The sequence below is a fragment of the Eubalaena glacialis genome, chromosome 10 (assembly GCF_028564815.1).
Source record: "Eubalaena glacialis isolate mEubGla1 chromosome 10, mEubGla1.1.hap2.+ XY, whole genome shotgun sequence".
In the NCBI taxonomy this organism is placed as follows: domain Eukaryota; kingdom Metazoa; phylum Chordata; class Mammalia; order Artiodactyla; family Balaenidae; genus Eubalaena; species Eubalaena glacialis.
Window position 1 is genome coordinate 110,349,319 of NC_083725.1, and position 19,779 is coordinate 110,369,097.

The 19,779-nt window shown below is 43.1% G+C and overlaps 1 protein-coding gene across 1 annotated transcript; it reads right to left on the bottom strand.

Moving 5' to 3' along the window:
• Positions 1-2,772: 2,772 nt before the first annotated feature.
• On the bottom strand, positions 2,773-9,782 carry LOC133099943 (olfactory receptor 5P55-like). The gene is given in 5 exon segments (XM_061203771.1): positions 2,773-3,064; positions 3,146-3,533; positions 3,536-3,702; positions 7,669-7,739; positions 9,705-9,782. Coding segments are annotated over 5 exon segments (996 nt in total).
• Positions 9,783-19,779: the final 9,997 nt, after the last annotated feature.

A 19,779-nucleotide genomic window follows, 5' to 3' on the forward strand; every position in this document is an offset into this window, starting at 1 on the left:
AGTATAGTCATTTTCACAATATTGATTCTTCCAATCCAAGAACATGGTGTATCTCTCCATCTGTTTTTGTCATCTTTGATTTCTTTCATCAGTGTCTTATAGTTTTCTGAGTACAGGTCTTTTACCTCCTTAGGTAGGTTTATTCCTAGGTATTTTATTCTTTTTGTTGCAATGGTGAATGGGATTGTTTCCTTACTTTCTTTTTCTGATCTTCCATTGTTAGTGCATAGGAATGCAAGAGATTTCTGTGCATTAATTTTGTATCCTGAAACTTTACCAAATTCATTGATTAGCTCTAGTAGTTTTCTAGTGACATCTTTAGGATTTCCTATGTATAGTATCATGTCACCTGCAAACAGTGACAGTTTTACTTCTTCCTTTCTAATCTGTATTCCTTTTATATCTTTTTCTTCTCTGACTGCTGTGACTAGGACTTCCAAAACTATGTTGAATAATAGTGGCGAGAGTGGACATCCTTGTCTTGTTCCTGATCTTAGAGGAAATACTTCCAGTTTTTCACCACTGAGAATGATGTTTGCTGTGGGTTTGTCGTATATGGCCTTTATTATGTTGAGGTAGGTTTACTCTATGCCCACTTTCTGGAGAGTTTTTATCATAAATGGGTGTTGAATTTTGTCAAAAGCTTTTTCTGCATCTATTGAGATGATCATATGGTTTTTCTCCTTCAATTTGTTAATATGGTGTATCACATTGATTGATTTGCACATATTGAAGAATCCTTCCATCCCTGGGATAAATCCCACTTGATCATGGTGTATGATCCTTTTAATGTGTTGTTGGATAATGTTTGGTAGTATTTTGTTGAGGATTTTTGCATCTATATTCACCAGTGATATTGGTCTGTAATTTTTTTTTTTATTGTATCTCTGTCTGGTTTTGGTATCAAGGTGTTGGTGGCCTCGTAGGATGAGTTTGGGAGTGCTCCTTCCCCTGCAATTTTTTGGAAGAGTTTGAGAAGGGTGGGTGTTAGCTCATCTATAAATGTTTGATAGAATTCACCTGTGAAGCCGTCTGGTCCTGGACTTTTGTTTGTTGGAAGATTTTTAATCACAGTTTCAATTTCATTACTTCTGATTGGTCTGTTGATATTTCCTATTTCTTCCTGGTTCAGTCTTGGAAGGTTATACCCTTCTAAGAATTTGTCCATTTCTTCCAGGTTGTCCATTTTATTGGCATAAAGTTGCTTGTAGTGGTCTCTTATGATGCTTTGTATTTCTGTGGTGTCTGTTGTAACTTCTCCTTTTTCATTTCTAATTTTATTGATTTGAGTCCTCTCCCTCTTTTTTCTTGATGAGTCTGGCTAAAGGTTTATCAATTTTGTTTATCTTCTCAAGGAACCAGCTTTTAGTTTTATTGATCTTTGCTATTGTTTTCTTTGTTTCTATTTCATTTACTTCTGCTCTGATCTTTACGATTTCTTTCCTTCTACTAATTTTGGGTTTTGTTTGTTCTTCTTTCTCTAGTTCCTTTAGGTGTAAGGTTAGATTGTTTACTTGAGATTTTTCTTGTTTCTTGAGGTAGGATTGTATTGCTATAAACTTCCCTCTTAGAACTGCTTTTGCTGCATCCCATAGGTTTTGGATCATCGTGTTTTCATTGTCATTTGTCTCTAGGTATTTTTTGATTTCCTTTTTGATTTCTTCATGATCTGTGTTCATCTCTGTTTGTTTGTTCTTTAATTCTTCTAGGTCTTTGTTAAATATTTCTTGCATCTTCTCGATCTTTGCCTCCATTCTTTTTCTGAGGTCCTGGATCATCTTCACTATCATTATTCTGAATTCTTTTCATGGAGGTTGCCTATCTCCACTTCATTTAGTTGTTTTTCTGGGATTTTATCTTGTTCCTTCATCTGGGACATTATCCTCTGCCTTTTCATTTTGTCTATATTTCTGTGATTGTGGTTTTCATTCTGCAGGCTACAGGATTGTAGTTCTTCTTGCTTCTGCTGTCTGCCCTCTCCATATTCTTTTTCATTATGATTTATTATAAGATATTGAATATAGTTCCCTGTGCTATACAGTAGGACCTTTTAGTTTATCTGATATGGTCTCACACTTAAAAAACATTGATGTACAAGAATTTGGTTTCATGGAGAGGTTTCCCCAGGGAAGAAAAGAACCCAATGGTCTGAATAACTGTTTGTGCCAGACCCCATGTAAGCCCATTTTATCTTCATGGGAACCTTATGATAACCAGTTGAGATGGGCGTTAGTGCCCCATTTCACTTGGGAAAACTGAGGGTCAGGGGGTTGTATACCTTGACTTGACATCACACAGTTGCCTAAAGAGAGAATCACTCAGAGGCAGCATGACTCAGGTGTGCCAAAGTACATATTCTGCCCATACCACCTTATAATTCCATGATCTAGCCCCTCCTTATGACATATGGAATTTAGGAAAAACTGTGCCCATCGTCTGCTTGTAAGATGCACTTATCAGAAAAAGGCAATAGAATGTATTGGTTGAGAACATGGTCTCTGGAGCCAGACTGCCTGGATTCAAATTCTGACTATGCTTCTTATTAGCTGTGTGACCTTGGGCCAGTTACTCAGCCTCTCTGTGCCTCAGATTCCTAAGGGATAATAATAGTATTTATTTTAACCTCTTGTTGTGAAGATTAAATGGATTGATATGTGAAAGGTATTTAAAATACTGCTGGCACATAATTCTTTCTATCCAAGTGTTAATATTATTCACGTTTTATGTTGTCTCTACCATGTTATGGTTTAGGATAGAACGTTCCCCTCTCTGTTAGGAAGGCAGCATGTCAAGGCATCTCCTCTTTAGAGCAGGCTTCACATCTTTATTCCTCAGGCTGTAGGTCAGAGGGTTCAGCATGGGGATGATCACTGTGTAGAAGACAGACACGACCTTGTTCTGTTCCATGGAACTGTGAGAGCTTGGCTGGGCATACATGAAGGTGATGGTGCCGTAGAAGAGGCAGATGACTGTGAGGTGGGAGGCACAGGTGGAGAGTGCTTTGCTCTGAGCCTTGAGGGAACGCATCCTGCAGATAGTCACCAGGATGTAGGCATAGGAGACCAGGATAACGGTGACAGTAAAGAGGATAATCAAGGCAGAAGATGAGAAGACAATGGCCTCAGCCTTGGCAGTGTCTGCATAGGCAAGTTGGAGCACAAGGGGGACATCACAGACATAGTGGTTAATGATATTGAGGCCACAGTAGAGCAGCTTGAAGATGTACCCAGTCAGTAAAGCTGAATTGGCAACAGAAGCCATACAGGTGGCTGCCACCAGTTGGACACACAGACTTTGGGACATGACGGTGTGGAAGAGGAGAGGGTGGTAGATGGCAGCAAATCGGTCATATGCCATAATGGCCAGGAGCAGACAGTCAGCAGTACCGTGGAGAGTCATGAGGGCCATCTGGACCACGCAGCCTGCAAAGGAGATGGACTGGCTTGAGGTGAGGAAGCTCTCCAGCAGCCTGGGGGTGTTTAACGTGGAGAAGGAGGAGTCTATGAAGGAGAGGATACTCAGCAAGAAGTACATGGGTCTGTGTGGATCAGGGTGATCATGGCCAGGTTGCCTGTGAGGGTAACTGAGTAGATGAACAGGAAGGGTGCAAAGAGGATGCCCTTGAGCCCTGCCTGCTCTGTGAGCCCCAGCAGGAGGAACCAGGTGACGTGGGTGCAATTCTTCACTGTGGTGCCCCTGTCACTGCAGAGACACCAAGTAAGACATGCTTGTACCCTCGAGGCAGACACTGGGGTCAGTGTCTGAAGCTCTTTTAATTCCCCCAGAATGGGCAGTGCTAGAGGAACTGGGTGGGGAACACTGGCCTGAATTGATCACCTACTGTGAGTCATGTGCTAACTCATTTCCTAAACAGCTATTGAAACTTCATAATACTTTCTCATTTGAATATTATGCCCATTTAACTATTCACAATAGCCAAGACATGGAAACAACCTAAATGTCCATCGACAGAGGAATGGATAAAGAAGATGTTGTGCATATATCCAATGGAATGTTAGCCATAAAAAAGAACGAAATAATGCCATTTGCAGCAACATGGTTGGACCTAGAGATTATCACACTAGGTGAAGTAAATCAGACAGAGACAGATAGAAAATATAGGATATCACTTACATGTGGAATCTAAAATATGACAAATGAACTTATCTACGAAACAGAAACAGACTCACAGACATAGAGAACAGACTTATGGTTGTCGAGGGGGACGGGGCAGGGGGAGGGATGGATTGGGAGTTTGGGATTAGCAGATGCAAACTATGAATAATCAACAAGGTCCTACTGTATAGCACAGGGAACTATATTCAATATCCTGTGATAAACTATAATGGAAAAGAATATGAAAAAGAATGTATATATATGTATAACTGAATCACTTTGCTATATAGCAGAAATTAATGCAACATTGTAAATCAACTATACTTCAATAAAATAAATTGTAAAAATGTATAGAACATAAAAAAAACATTATGTCCATTTATATTTAGTGAGAGGATCAATTTGCCCAAGGTAAGAGAGCTAGTACATAAAGAACGTGGGATTAGAACTCAGTCCAAGTAATAATCATACGTCTATTATATAGTTATAATAATTTTCTATTCCCCAAATTTCCTGTTCCATGGAGAACTGCACCACTAGTGAGTGCTGGAGGCCGGTATGTTGGTCCAGAGAGGGAATACATGAAAGTGTTAATTTGTAATTTATTTGGGGGCAAAGGCTCCAACAGTACTAGTCCTCAAGGCCAGGGACACAGAAATCAGGCCTAATGTCATCATTAATATAAGGTGACTCAGTAGAGCAGTGATTTCCCCCAGTGTTGTAGGTTGAATTGTATCTCTCAGGAAGATTTGTTGAAGTCCTAACCCCTGGTACCTGTGAATGTTACCTTTTTTGTAAATAGGGTCTTTGCAGAAGTAATCAAGTTGAATCATATTCGATCAGGGTGAGCCCTCAATGCAATATGACTGGTGTTCTTATAAGAAAAGAAAATGGAGATACAGGAGATACGGGAGAATGCCATGTGAAGACACAGAGATGCAAGGTGGCCATGTGAAGACAGAAGCAGAGATTGGAGTGATGCTGCCACAAGCCAAGGATGTCTGGGGCTTCTGGAAGCCAGAAGAGACAAGGAAAGATCCACCCCTTGAAGCTTCTGAGGGAGCACATCTCTGCCAACACCTTAATTTTGAACTTGTAGCCTCCAGAACTACGAGGGAGTGTATTTTTCTTGTTTTAAGCCACACAATTTGTGGTACTTTGTTACAGCAGCCCTAGGACACTAATACATCCAGCTGGGGACACTCCTGGCTATTGATACAGGCCTCCTGAGCAGTTGTCAGGAGACTGGGTTTTCTTTTTTTTTTTTTTTTTGGCCATGCCACATGGCATGTGGGATCTTATTTCCCTGACCAGGGAGCAGTGGAAGTGCAGAGTCTTAACCACTGGACCGCCAGGGAAATCCCTGAGACTGGACTTTCAGATCTCTCTCTATTGACAGAGCTAATAATCCAAGGGGAGAAAACTAAATGCAATAAATTAAAACAAAGTCATTTATTATTTACCACTAACTAAGAAAAATATTTGTATGGGAGAATAGGCAGCTACGTTAAATATGAAAACTCCAGTTCGACAAAACCATGACCAAAGAACCAAAGTCTTGTGTTTTAGCTATAAATAACTGAAGGCAGTAAGACATGCCAGATTTGTGGTATTGGGGTCCAGTGCAGGGCATGGTTCTGAAGGCAGAACTGGAGGTGAGCTCTTTCACCAGAGAGCACAGGTCAGAGTGTTCACATGCCTATATCCCTAACCTCCCCAGAGGGGCCCTCATGTTTATGTAAGTTTTCTCAGCTGTTGTCATGCTCCCAAGAATTTGTCTCTAAGCATCCTCATTTTTGGGTTTTCAGATAACCAAGGCTGCTGTTCTGAGGGGAAGCCCTTGTATGGGATACTGGCCAGGGTCTGCTGTCATTGGTTGGACATCATTGGTTGGACATCAGTTCTGATTGGTTGAGTGAAGGTTCTGATTTTTGGAGCATCTGTTCTGATTGGTGCCCATGGCGTTCTGGTTGTTAAATGTTTGGAATTCTGTATCGTCTGGATGAGGCTGGGAACAAAGGAGGAATAAGGCAGGGCCTCTTCAGAGTATCTCAGGATAGCTAGAAATAGGTGGCGTCTGATCAAAGCTGGTAATATGGCTTTGTGCTATCAGTACCTATTGGCAACTCGGCCTCTTGAAATATAAAAAGTATGTACAGATTTTACCTATGGAGAGCACCAGTGGGGATGCTTCTTCTCTGCTCATGATGTTTCCTTTCTTAAAGAGGGCTATCCATTGTGTAATACACTTGACCCCCTCTTCTCCTGGAGGAGGGATGCCTTTTGTGATCAATGGGTTTGGGTTAAGGCACTGGATGTGTGTAGTTCTGCTTTGCTCTCTTCTTTGCTCATTGGAAGCACAGGTTCTGCTCTGCTCTATTTCTCCATAATGTAGACCTTAAAACTAGGTCATTGTCTGTCTAATTTTTAAGAAGACCATTTACAAGGATGAGTCATGTTCTGCAGTACCAAGCTGCATCAGTGATGCAGGTGGTATTTTGCTCTCTGTCTGCCTTGCTTCTACCTTGTCTCTCTTAATTGGTTCAGAATTAGCATAGAGAGGAGAGATGTTAGTTATTGTGGTCCTTAAAGACCTCAGCACAGAGAAAACCAGAAGGAAGCTGGCAGGGGTGCTTTGCTTGGCCTGTCTCTTCAATAATTCCATGACCTGGGCTCACTCTTCTCTAGCACACTGACAGAGTTAAGGGGTGAGTTGGCTGAAACAATGGGTGTGATTGAACCCTGGAGGACCTGGATTGACAGTAATAAATTCCTGGATGAGAAAGCAGGACAGCCTCCTCCAGTTCCTCTGCTAAGATGTTGATGAGGGGCTGCCATGGCAATGAGAGTGCATGAATGACAATGAAGTGTCCTGACATGAAAGAAAAGACAAGGCTTATCAAGGTCAGAAGAGAGGCGGCTCATGAAGGTGGAGGTCATCTCAAGATGAGAAAGTCCCTGAGAGTTTCTGAAGATCTCCTGTTCCCATGGATACCTTACAGAGCCAAGGATGGGTTCCACTTCTCTCTCTGACACCTCTGCTCTTTCCTTGGGTACAGGAACTTGCCACTTTTGGCTATAACTTTAATTGCTTGATATTTGTGTGTAAAGTACAGTGATCAGTAGTTTGGAGTCTCAACTAATTTCATAAACAATTTTTTTTTAAAAATTTTGGCCATGCTGCACGGCTTGTGGGATCTTAGTTCCCTGACCAGGGATTGAACCCGTGCCCGCAGCAGTGAAAGCGAGGAGTCCTAACCACTGGACCACCAGGGAATTCCCAATAAATAAATTTCTTTTGATAGAAAGTGCTTTAGTGAATGGGTGAAGAAACGAGTTTTCAGACCCCCAGGGTTAGTCCAGGTACTATTTATTCCTTGCTTTTTAAAAATAAACATTTACTGGGAATTCCCTGGTGGTTCAGTGGTTAGAACGTCATGCATCCACTGCAGGGGGCGCAGGTTGGATCCCTGGTCGGGGAATTAAGACCCCGCATGTCACGGGGCGTGGCCAAAATAAATAAATAAGTAAATACAATAAACATTTACTAACCAGTACTGGTCATTGTTAACCATGAGGAAATACTGCTCAGCTCCTGGAGGACTGGCCTTGAGAGCAGAGTCCTATAAGTGAAGAGCTGCCGGAGGAGTTTAAGCAGGATGGTGACATGGTCAGCCTAAGGTGTTAAAATGAATTCAAGGGAAGTTAGACAGGAGGCAGGGAGCTACATTAGGCAGCTGACCACAGTGGCCTTGGCTGGGATAGTGTTATTTATTGACTCACAAATAATCAAGTCCCATTATTAGGACTGGAGACACAATGGTGACCAATGTAGATGAGATCCTTGCTCAAAGAGAGAGTGAAAAGATTAGGGAAATAGCTGGGAGATGGGTTTATCAGTACTTGCTCGTTAATTGGATATGTGGGCTGAAGGGCAGTCAAGGATGACATCCAGGGTCCTCGTTTGGGTAATGGGGTGAACAATGGTGTCATTCACTCTAACAGGTAACAGGTTTGAGGAGGAATGTGGTAAGTTCCATTTTTGATAGCATTTGGGAGAGTCCAATACACAGGTCCAGGAGACAGGTTGCTCTACCATTTTGAAGCTTAGGAGAAAGTTCTGTGTAGGAGATGGAAGCTTAAGAGTTGACAGACATATTCAGTCATTCAGAATATGTTTATCGTGCATCTACTGTGTGCTACGCACAGAGTGGGAAGTAAGGAGCCAATGGTAAGGAGTGAACAGACATAGTGCCCACTCTTGTGGAATTTAGAAATAATCACACAAATTATTGAAAATTGCAACTAGAGCAATAACTCCAACATGGAGGTACTTAATGCTCTAAGCCTAAAACCTTGACCAGAAGACCAAGGATGATTTTCCCCAGGAAGAGTTTTTCATAGGAGAGAAGAGTGGGGACAGCCTATGCAAAGGCCCTGAGGTCTGAGCGAGCCTAGAGAGTAATAAGAGCTGAATAAAGGGCCAGTGTTGGTAGAGGGCAAAGAGGGAGAGTGTGCAAGCTGAGGCCAGCAGGCAGGCAGTGCTTTGTAACATTTATTGAGTGCTTTCTGTGTATCAAACACTGTTCTAAACACCATTAATTTCATTTAATCCTCTCAACAACCTTATGAGATGTACTACTGAAATCTCTATTTTACATATGAGGAAACCAAGGCACAAAGAAGTTAAGGGACTTGCCCAAAGGCTCAGCTATAAGTGGCAGAGCTGGGGTTTGAATTCAGGTGGTCAGGTTTAGAGCCTACACTGTTATTATCTAGTACCCGAGACTATGTTAAGGATTTTTTTTTTTTTTCTGGGATGCCATAAAAAAATTTTAACCAGGGAGATGATATGGCCGTATTTGCTTTTTGATAAGATCACTCTAAATTCAGTTGTGGGGAAATGATTGGAGGAGGGTCAATAGATGGGGGAGATATGTTGGGAGGATGTTGAAATCATCCAGGGGGGATTCATAGCTTAAACTAGAGGGGTGGAGGATAGTGGAGACAGACAGAGGTAAATGGATTCGAGTGATGTTTGGCTGTAAATATGTCATGATTTGGTGATGGGCTGAAGATGCCAGTGTGAGGAGGAGAGTAGTGTCAGGGAGAACTCCAAGGTCTCTGGTGTACAAAGTAAAGGTGGTAGTAGAAGCTAAGAGAGGATAGAATGTGAACAGTAAAAGCCAAGAGGCCCCTGGGACTTCCCTGGTGGTCCAGTGGTAAAGAATCTGCCTTACAATGCAGGGGACGCAGGTTCCATCCCTGGTCAGGGAACTAAGATCCCACATGCCGCAGGGCAAGTAAGCCGGCGCGCCACACTTACTGAGCTTGCATGCCTCAACTAGAGAGCCTGCGTGCTGCAAACTACAGAGCCCACGCGCCGCAAACTACAGAGCCCACGCACTCTGGAACCCTTGCGCCACAACTAGAGAGAAGCCTGCCCGCCGCAAGGAAAGATTCCTGCATGCCTCAACGTAGATCCCGCGTGCCGCAACTAAGACATGATGCAGCCAAATGTTAAAAAAAAAAAAAAAAAGCCAAGAGGTCCCTGGGTACAACCCTAAGGAAATTAATTTCAACCTTACTGTGCACTGCTTCTGAGCTCCAATTTTTTCCCAGTCACCTCGGTGCAGGGGCTGATCAGATTTGAATAGTGTGAGCATGGTTCATGAGGAAGGGAGGATAAAGGAATCTAAGCCCCTACTGGTATTAGGATTCCACCTCTCAGCCCACTTACCTGTGGTTGAGCAGAGACCATCCATCCATGAGCCTTGTTTTTGCAGACCTCTTGGGGTGTTCCTCTCCCCTTTTCATTAATTGCCTCTGACCAGCTTTCTCAAGAGAACTTCTCAACCAGTTGTAGCAAAGCTGGGAAGACTCCCGTCTTAAGTTTCATCTAGTTTTTTTCATCATGACCCCTAGAGTTAAGAAATGTGCCAGTGGGAATTTGTGACTGGTCCTCCCAGGAGCAGTCCTAGAACTGCAGGTTGTCTCCAAGGTATGCTGGAGAGGTCTTGGGGAGGGTTGTCTGGGAACCCCTGAGGAGCAGGGATTCTCCATCAAATGCCAGGACAGATGCTCTTCATTTACAGTGTCCATCCCTGGTGGGCCTGTCTTCAGGTTACTGAGACTCAAAAGGCCGAGATGTGCACAGGGACACAAGTCCACATAATCCCCAGGTCTCACAAGAAGTGACTGAAAGTGATAATGACATCAACATATGTGCCCTCTTTGATGGTCTAGATGTGGCTTCCCCAATTGTTATTTCCTTTGATCCTCAGAATGTCCCTGGGAAACAAGCATGTATATTTGCTATAAATATACAATAATGAGATTATATCATATTTGCTTTATTCACTTAACAATATTGAAAATACATCTCTCCACCTAAAAAAAAAACCATAATTCTTCCCACCTACAAAATAGCTCTATTGTCTTTGTAAAAATAACACATGCTAGTTGTCAAAAATTTAAACAACACAGAAAAGAACCAAGAAGAGAGCAGAGCATCATCTAAAATCCTGCCACCACAGAAAATGGACATTGGTGAGTGTTCGTGTTATAAATTTCTCAATTCAATCATGACCATGATTTCCCATAAACAGAATCAAACAGAGTTATACTACACAAGATATTCTGTCACTTACTTTCTCACTCATGCCATGGGCATTTCCCTATATCAATCAATAAGTAATAGTCTACATAATTGTATTTAATCACTGCATGTTTTTTATTGTGTATGTGTGGCATCATTTACTTGTCCCCCTGGGTTGACAATAAGGTATTTCCAACTTTTCACTGTTATAAATAACTTTGACAGACACCCTCAGGTATGGGCCCTGGAGGGCCAAGTCCAGTGAGAACAGGGTATAGAAAGGCTGCTTTTCCCAGGCCAGGAAGGAAGACACTGGCTCACTCCTTGGGGACTCTGGCACCTTGGGTTTCCACAATCCCAGGGGAAATCACCTCATAAAGCAAGAGGCCTTGTTCAGCAAATGACTTGTTTGGGTAAAAGAAATTCAGTCCCTAGACTACAGATCTGGGAGGGAGTCACAGCAGATGAGTGACTGGATTGCCCATGTTTCCTGCAGGTAAGAGGGGGTTTATTCACTTGGGAGAGACCTGCTGAATCTCGCCAGTAGAAGTGAAACAGTGCTGAGTCCTCTGACCTTTGCGCTGCATCCCAACCTGCACAAGGTGTCTGATGCATCTACCCCGCAAATGCCCCCTTCATGCCGCCAGTCCTCTACTCATGAATGCAATGTCTCCTTCATTGTGATAGATTTTATTATGATGCCTAAGAGTCAGAGCTCCTCCCTGGAGCTCTCAGATAAGAATTCTTATCCATTCTCTTTCCTCACTTAAATTAAGCTTGGCCACATCACTAGGTGTAGCCCCGTGAGTGTGAATGGAAGTGATTTGTGCCCTCTCTGAGCATAGATGTCTTAGGAGCCAGCCCGTGGTCTCCCATATCCCCTCTCTTCCCTCTGCTATGACACCAGCCATGTCCAGGATATAGGGGCTTCTCTTACATGAGCCTGAATCTTGGAATGAAAAGGAGTAGACTCACTACTGACTCATGATAGATGTGAACACGAGTGAGAAATACACTTTCTGCTGCTGTAAGCCAATGAGATTTGGGTATTGTCTGTTAATACAGCAGCCTCAGCTGCCTGATATCTTCTTCCAGGGCAAACTTCTTCTCTTGGCTGTGACCCCAGTTCTTTCTCATCTCTCCTAATTCAGATGGTCCATGCTTCTCGGGCCAGGCTCCTTCCTGTTTCCTCTGAGAAGCCCTTTCTTCACACTTGCTGAGCCAGCATCTAGCTAATTGACCTAAGGCAATTTTTTAAAACTGTTTTGACTTTTAGTTAAAAACATTTTTTATTGAGATATAATTGACATACAACATTCTATGAGTTTTAGGTGTACAACATAATGATTTGATATTTGCATATACTGAGAAATGATCACAATAAGTCTAGTTAACATCTGTCACCATACGCAGTTACAATTTTTTTTCTTGTGGTGAGAATGTTTAAGATCTACTCTCTTAGCAACTTTCAAATATGCAAGACCGTATCATTAACTGTAGTCACCATGCTGTGCATTACATCCCCATGACTCATTTATGACAATTCATTTTTTTTAACATGAGAAGGTTCTAGTTGTTAGTAGCAGGTTCTATACAACCCCATTCTTTCAAGCCTGATTGACAAGTGATATGAGCACTTCTTCAGCTGAAACTATTTCTCTATTAACTATCTCTGCTCACTTTGTGGGGTGAGATGGGAGAAACACACAGCATTATAGCCCAGGCTTAATGTCACTGGTGGGAAGAAGTGAGGTGAAGTTCAGTTTCCATGGGAACAGAATAGCGTCTCACGGCAGTTTAAAAAAAAAAAATTGAACTTGAGCTTGGAGATCATCTATATCGACATAGTTTAACTATTGGGACTGAGAGCTGAGACTTCCTATTTGGCAACATGACTTAGCTAATTGTTCCCAGAAATTCAGGCCTAGGAAGATATGATTGTAAACCAATAAATAACTTCACTGTTTGCGTCATGAAATTCCTGCAGGCCAATTTATCTGAACAGATAGTTTGCTTCTCTAGGCAAACATCTCTCCTATTAAGACAATAGATCACTCACTTGGGTAAATAATTTTCTCAACAGACAGTAGTTTACTTACCAAGATTTGCTTTCAGGCCCTTCCCCCTTGTATCTGTCAATCCTAAACTATAATGTCACAGACTTTGTCCAGTCCTGATCTGCTCCTTGATGTGGATGATCTACCTTAAACCACTTGAATCCAGACCCCCAAAATCTATAAATATTTTCCATTTATTTCCTCCTATTGAGAACTTACTAAGATTCTGTATTCTCTCTTATTATAGTAAGTCTAATAAACTTAGCTTTGGTCGAGGAACAGGTTTTCTGGTGGTGTTTCCAAGAGTTATCAATTGACAATCCATTCTTTACTCAGGGTGACTTGGGAGCATTTTGCTTCCTGTTTTTGGGGGAGCCATTTTGCTTTCTGTTTTGGCCACCTGATAATTGAGAAGAAAAGCAGAGTTACATTACCTGTAAGGCAGGTTACCCCATCAGTATATGTTTTATCAATACATAGGTTCAATGGTACTGCCAAGTGGGTTCAGATTTCATGTGAATATCAGGACCGGAAGTGACCTTCCTTAGATCATATTTTCTAAATACTTCCTTTTGCACAAGGAAAAATTGAGGTCCTGGTTCAATAGACCCTTCTCTGATTTGGGGGAGAGATGCTACTTTAAGCAACGTCACTCCTTCTCCAAGCCCCCCATTTATGATTCAGTCGGTGAATCACTGCTTGTTTACTCTTGAAACCAGCCTGGACTTGCCTTGGAAGAAAAAGTGGCTTCATTATTTGTTGTGACTCACAAAGAAACTCTACACTAGCATTAAGATGGAACTCAGGAAGGGGATGACGGAGAGGTAACTGGCTTAGGAAATTAGGGCTTCCTTTCGTGGCAAAAGGAGTGGGGCCAGAGCAGTGGCACCAAGGGCCCTTTCATTTCCTAATTTTTCCTGCCCCTTCTGTCCCATTTCTTTTTTCCTCTTCCAAGTGGCTCTTCAGGTGCTCTGTAGGAACTGAAAACTCCTGGTAGGAGTCAAGACTCTATGGGATTAATAGAAAAGCTGGGCCTTGGTGGGAAATAGGGAGAAGTTCTCTGGATTTTTTGGAAGCAGTAGAAAAGTAAACTTGTATAATTTTCTGCAAAAACCCAAGGGGTTTTAGACATTAGAGTAGAGCATAGGCTTTGGAATCAGCTGGACCTGGATCTGCCATTGAACTATATTTGACCCTAGATTTCTTGGACTCTCAGTTTTCTCATATGTGAAATAGGCATAACCTACTCATAGAATTGTTATGAGGGTTAAATGAAATAGTGTGTATGTGGTGCCTCCCAGAATTCTTGGCACATAATATATGTTCAATAAATATTAGCTATTAATGATCATTATTGGGCAAATGCCTCCTTCAGGGAACAGACTGGTTCATCAAGTCCCGAGCCTTATAGAATAACAACAACTGGTTCTTCTTTTTATCTCCTGCTGTCTAAAAGCTGAAAATCCAAAGAGGAAGAGGTGAAATATATATAAATACATATGCCTTAATTAATACGCCCTGATTAACTACCCAGCACTGTGCTAGGCTCAGTGGGGGATGAAATGAAATATGAGCTTTGGTTCCTGCTTCAGAGAGCCTGCAGTTTAGTTGGGGAAGCGAGATACACAGCCAGATAACAACGGTGAGCAGAGTTTGTAGGAATGTGACTCTGTGGGAATAATTCAGCGCTGTCCCAGCGACAAATGTGCTTGTGTCCGTATGCTGTCCTGGGAGTGGAGAGCTCATGAAAAAAAGAGGCTGGTGAGGAAACAGGTGCTGGAACAGAGTACGCTTCACTGCAGCCTCTGAAGTGCTGTCTTCGGCCACTGTCTCTTATCAGGGGCAATAGAGATGTGGAGGAGAGGTCAAGGTCAGGTTCCAGAATAGGAGAGGATGGGTGTTTAAAAGAAGCTTAACTCCAAACAAATGTTATACATAAGCAGGAGTCTGGAGGGATCTGAAATACCCCTTTCTGAGTCTGGCTCCTCACAAGTTAGGTTTGACTTCCAATGGCCTTAAGGACAAGGAATCTGATACCTGTCTTGCCCCCAAGGGTACCACTTATTGGTCTAACTTTGTGTCTGACCCTGATTTCACTCATGATGCTGCCTTTCTTATCTTGACCTGGGTTTTGAAATCTTATCCTTCTTCTCTTGGTATTTGGCCTTTGACTCATCCTTGGTTTAGAGTTACTCTGCTCTGCAAGATCTGATTACTTGTCTTGGCTCTGTCCTGCTACAGAACCGCAGGGTTTAGCCCATTGTCTTGAGACTTCGAGAGCTTGGCTGAGCATATATGAACACGATGGTGTCATGGAAGAGGGAGATGACAGTAAGATGAAAGTCACGGATGGAGGGAGCTTTGCTTTGGGCTTTCAGGGGATGCATCCTTCTGACCATGACTAGGAAGACAGTGACAATGGAGAGGGTAAGCAGAACAATGGAAGAGGATGGCCTCAGCCTTGGCAACGTCAGCACAGGTAAGTTGGAGGTTAGGCAGAGAGGCAGAGGTCGCAGAAGTACTGATTAACGATGCTGGAGCCACAGAAGAGCAAAATGAAGATGCCATTTTGCATGACCACATCACCGATACCCGCATCCAATGCCCTTTTAATGCCCAGAATGAATAATCCTAGAAGAAGTGGGGAAGCTGGTGTCGAGTGATCATCTACTATAAACCATGCTATATGCTAAGCCTTTTGCCATATAAGTATGTAATCTTTACACAACTTTCTTGTTTACAAATTAAGCTAGATTGTACATGGCAAAACCAGATTCCGACACCAGTCCTGTCTGATTCCATGACCCATGTAACTTCTGTTTCATGTTATGCTCTCATGAATCTACAGTCTTCTGTCTCAGCATTTCTGGTTCATAGGGAAAGAGAAAGAAGGAAATTTGGGAGAGTGATTGGGTGGCTAAGGAGGTAGATTAATTACCCAATAGGTCTGGGTTGTATTTAGGAGCATGTGATTTCTCAGTGACAGCTGTGCCTGGGGAAGAGGAAATGAGGGGTGAGCATGGCAAGTGAGTTGGCTTTAACCATGGGTTGTGATGATCACACTGAGTGAAAACTCTGGCTTCCCCCAGGAGCTCCAATGTGGGGACTCAGTGCTGGGGCTGCCAGGGCAGCGACCCACATTTAGGCTGCATGTCTGAGCCCAACTCTTGTGACTGTGGAAGTCAGAAGGGGGAGAGGCATGAAGGCAGCGATGTCAGATAGGAACCGCTAAGAAATTTTAAACATCCCATCCTGCCCATAAGTCCTCAAGTCTGTCTCTGGTCTTCCTTCTTGCTTTGGTCTTCTGGGCACAGTTGGAGAGCCTGCCAGTTTTGCTCACATCACTTGTTTACTGACAACTTTGTAAATTGAGTGATTGGGACATTTTTATGAAGAATTGCAGTTTTGAGCTTCAAAGTACATGTGAGTAGAAGAGCAAACTGTCTGTTGGATGCAATAGTAACACCCAAGGGAAGCCGCACTGTTCAGACCCTGAGGTCCTGCTTCAGATACAGTGTTTATTGGGCATAGAGTTTTCTGGGTGATAATGACTCTGGAGGGCTGGCCTTGAAACTTCAGTCTCTCAAATTATCAAACATCATACTTTACGAGCATCTTAGAGTAGAAGAATGGGGTCTGAGATTGACTGGTACCCCTCCATGGAGCAAATTCATCTTTACAGAGCTTACCCACACACTGCCTATGAGCCAGGCTTGCTTCCCATCTAACTCAGCTTCTTGGGACTGGCCAGTTTCTCTGAGGTCCCAGAGAGGGTAAGGATGATATGGGGTCTATGACACTGGTGGGGGGTGTGGACAGCATTCAGGATCCTGTGGAGAAGGCAGGGTGGCCACACCCTAGCGGGATCCATGAATCTTCTGAAGGATATCTGCCCATCTCCCTCTCCTTGTGATACTAGTTGCTTCTGACCAGCTCCAGTTGGAGATGCCCTTAGACTGTCTTGGATTCTTTCTCCAAGGGAAGGCCACTGTCTTATCTAATTTTGGCTCCTTCCATCCTGCCCCAAGTTGTCCCTGGAAGTGATGTCTGGAGAGACATCACACTTGGTGAGTGAAGTTATCAGCCGCTGGAGAGCTTGAGTTTTCCACTGAAGATCCCAGTGCCAGGGCCGACTCCCCACTTCATTTACAATGTCCCTCCCCCAAAGACTTTTAGGGTTAGTTTAAGTGAGTTTGAGACCCTTGAGAACAAGATGAACATCCAGGAGATTCAAAGTGATTTATCCCCCTTTCCATCTGTAAACAGGAGATTTTAGGGATCATCTCTATTCTACATAGGACAGACCTGAGGCCCAGCAAGGCTGACCAATTTTTCTCAGGTGATGGAGCCAGTCATTGGTAACAGTAAGCACTCATTCAACACTGACTGCTTGCTTGGACCGTGACCCCTTGTAGCCCAGTGCTTTGGCTGCCTCTCTGGGACCACAGACTGGTCTTCCTTTTAGCACCTGTGGCTTGATCTGCCCCTACCTTTGGCTTCACTTCCACCCAATGGAAAGTTCTAGATCTTCAGGTACTGGCTGGGCTCTGGGTGCTCTAAAGATGTGTGAATAAAAATTTAATTCAAATGCTCTTGAGAGAGGTAACACTTTGACTTAATTTCCAACCAACATTCCAGTGATTCCTATTGGGTTCTATGCCAGATGGTTTTGGGTGAAGGGAGAGGGGAGGAGAGGGCTGGGCTCCATTTGGAGAGGGCAGTATGTGGGGGGCTGAAGGAATTGGATGCCTTGTCTCTCTGGGGAAACTTTGCCATGTCACCAGCTGCTCCTGCGCTCACACCTCCGCTTTGTCTTCCCTCCATTCCTCTTAGGCTACTCACCTAACAATTTCTGGGGAACCTGTTCACTTCTTAGTCTGTGACTAGGTTGCCTAGGGCTGTTGGCAACATGTGCTCAGGAATTGGTGAAGTTAAGAAGCAGAGTCTGAGTTTACCAGGGCAGTGAAGGAGGGGTTGGCACCTCCCCTTCTCTGTTTCCTGGTCCTCTGCGTCTCCTTGGCCCTAAGGGAAATTATTATTTAAAGAAAACTTTCTCATTAAGCAAATGGCTTATTTTCATGAAAAGACTGCAGTTCCTAACTTCCTGAGTCTGAGATGGAGTGTTGCGGAGGTGGTAGGGGACCAGCTGGAGCCTGCTCTAGCCTTAGTATGTGTGATGGTTAATTTTATGTGTCAACTTGGCTGGACAAAAGGATGCACAGATAGTTGTAAAACATTTCTCCGTGTGTCTGTGAGGGGTTTCCAGAAGAGATTAGCATTTGAATTGGTAGACTGAATAAAGAAGATGACCCTCACCAATGTGGGTGGGCATCATCCAGTCGGTTGAGGGCCTGAATAAAACAAGAAGGCCAAGGAGGGGTGACTTTGCTGTTTTTATTTGAACTGGGACCTCCATCTTCTCCTGCTCTCAGATATTGCTGTTCTTGGTTCTGGAGCCTTCAGAATCTCACCACAACTTACATCAATAGCCCCCTGGTTTTTAGGCTTTTGTTCAGACTGAATTACAGCACTGTGTCTTTCCTAGTTCTCCAGCTTGCAGATGGCAGACTGTGGATCTCAGCCTCCATAACTGCATGAGCCAATTCCTATAATAAATCTCCTCTTATATCTATCTATCCATATATATCCTTTTGGTTCTGCTTGTCTGGAGAAGCCTAGTACAGTATGTTAAGAAAAATGACCTCAAGCCTGTACATAAAGCCAGGAGGTGATTCCAATATCATCACTAAGCATTGATCAACAGGTTCACCCATGGATTAATTAGTTTTCTAGGAAAAAGTTTCACTTTGACATCTTTGAAGTTACAGGTGAATGATTTATCTGACAGAGATGCAATTGCTTCTTTGTCTTCTTCACAGGCCTCAAGCCCAGCTGTATTGCCCTTAACCCAACCTGCCTATACTCCCCTTTTTTCTTCCCCATCAGGATCTAAGAGGGTCAGGTTTTGTTTTTCCCTCTTCCTCATTTATATCATCCACATTCTTAATCCCATGATTTTTCTCCCTCCCTGGCTGATTCATAAACTGAAGTAATTCAGTGGATTAAGGAACTCAGAGTTAGAGGTAACCAGGCAAAGCATAAAACACATTTACAGCCCATCTCCTGTTACCTAGGATTCCCAGGTTGGCAGGGATGTGGGGACACTACCACACATGCAACAGGGTTCAAGCCAATTTTATTTGCATCCCCAAAAGATACCGAACCTCAGTTGACATCTGGGTTTCACAATAAATTCCACCTCCTTTTCCCCACTCTTAAATTAGTAAGACTGATTTCTGTTACAATACAAGTAGGGTTTTGTCTGAAAACATAAAGGTAATTTGATTTTGATTGAAGAAAGTTGTATGGTCTTTCAGCCTTTAATTTTGTTTAATTGGCCATTTACATAGAAATAATAGCTCATTACTGCTTTAGAGCACATTTTGGGCCCTGGCTAATTGGAGCCTCCATTCTCTCCCACAAAGTCGAGTGACTACTATCTCCTTCCTATACTCAAACACCACATGGATTATTTCTCCAATATCATGTATTCAGAAGGGCAACCTTCCCTGTAGGGCCTTGTAGGGAAGGTTTCTCCTGTTGAAATATGTCACTTTCACTGTTTGGCATTCAGTGATCCTTTCTATATTTGGGAACTCTCAAGACAGGAAGAATATAGAATCTAGCTCCCACTTCTGAAGTGAAAGGAGGTCCTATTTCCACCTCTCAGGGCTTTGTACAACAGAAATGTGGATGTAGGAGCTCAGTGGATGTAAGATATCCATGCTGGATGTAGTTAATATATCAAGAGATGTAGAATAGCTACGTTGCCAGACAGGTGAATGCTCCTGCTTAGGACTTGAGCTTCAGGGAATGATGGGAAAGTCTAGGATCAGTTAGAGATGATACACAGTTGGATGCTATAGAGGGAGGTGTGGTGGCTAGTGCAGGTGGCTGTGTCCAGCAGCTGAGTTGTGTTGAAAGCTTGGGGCAGCAGTGCTAGCTGCA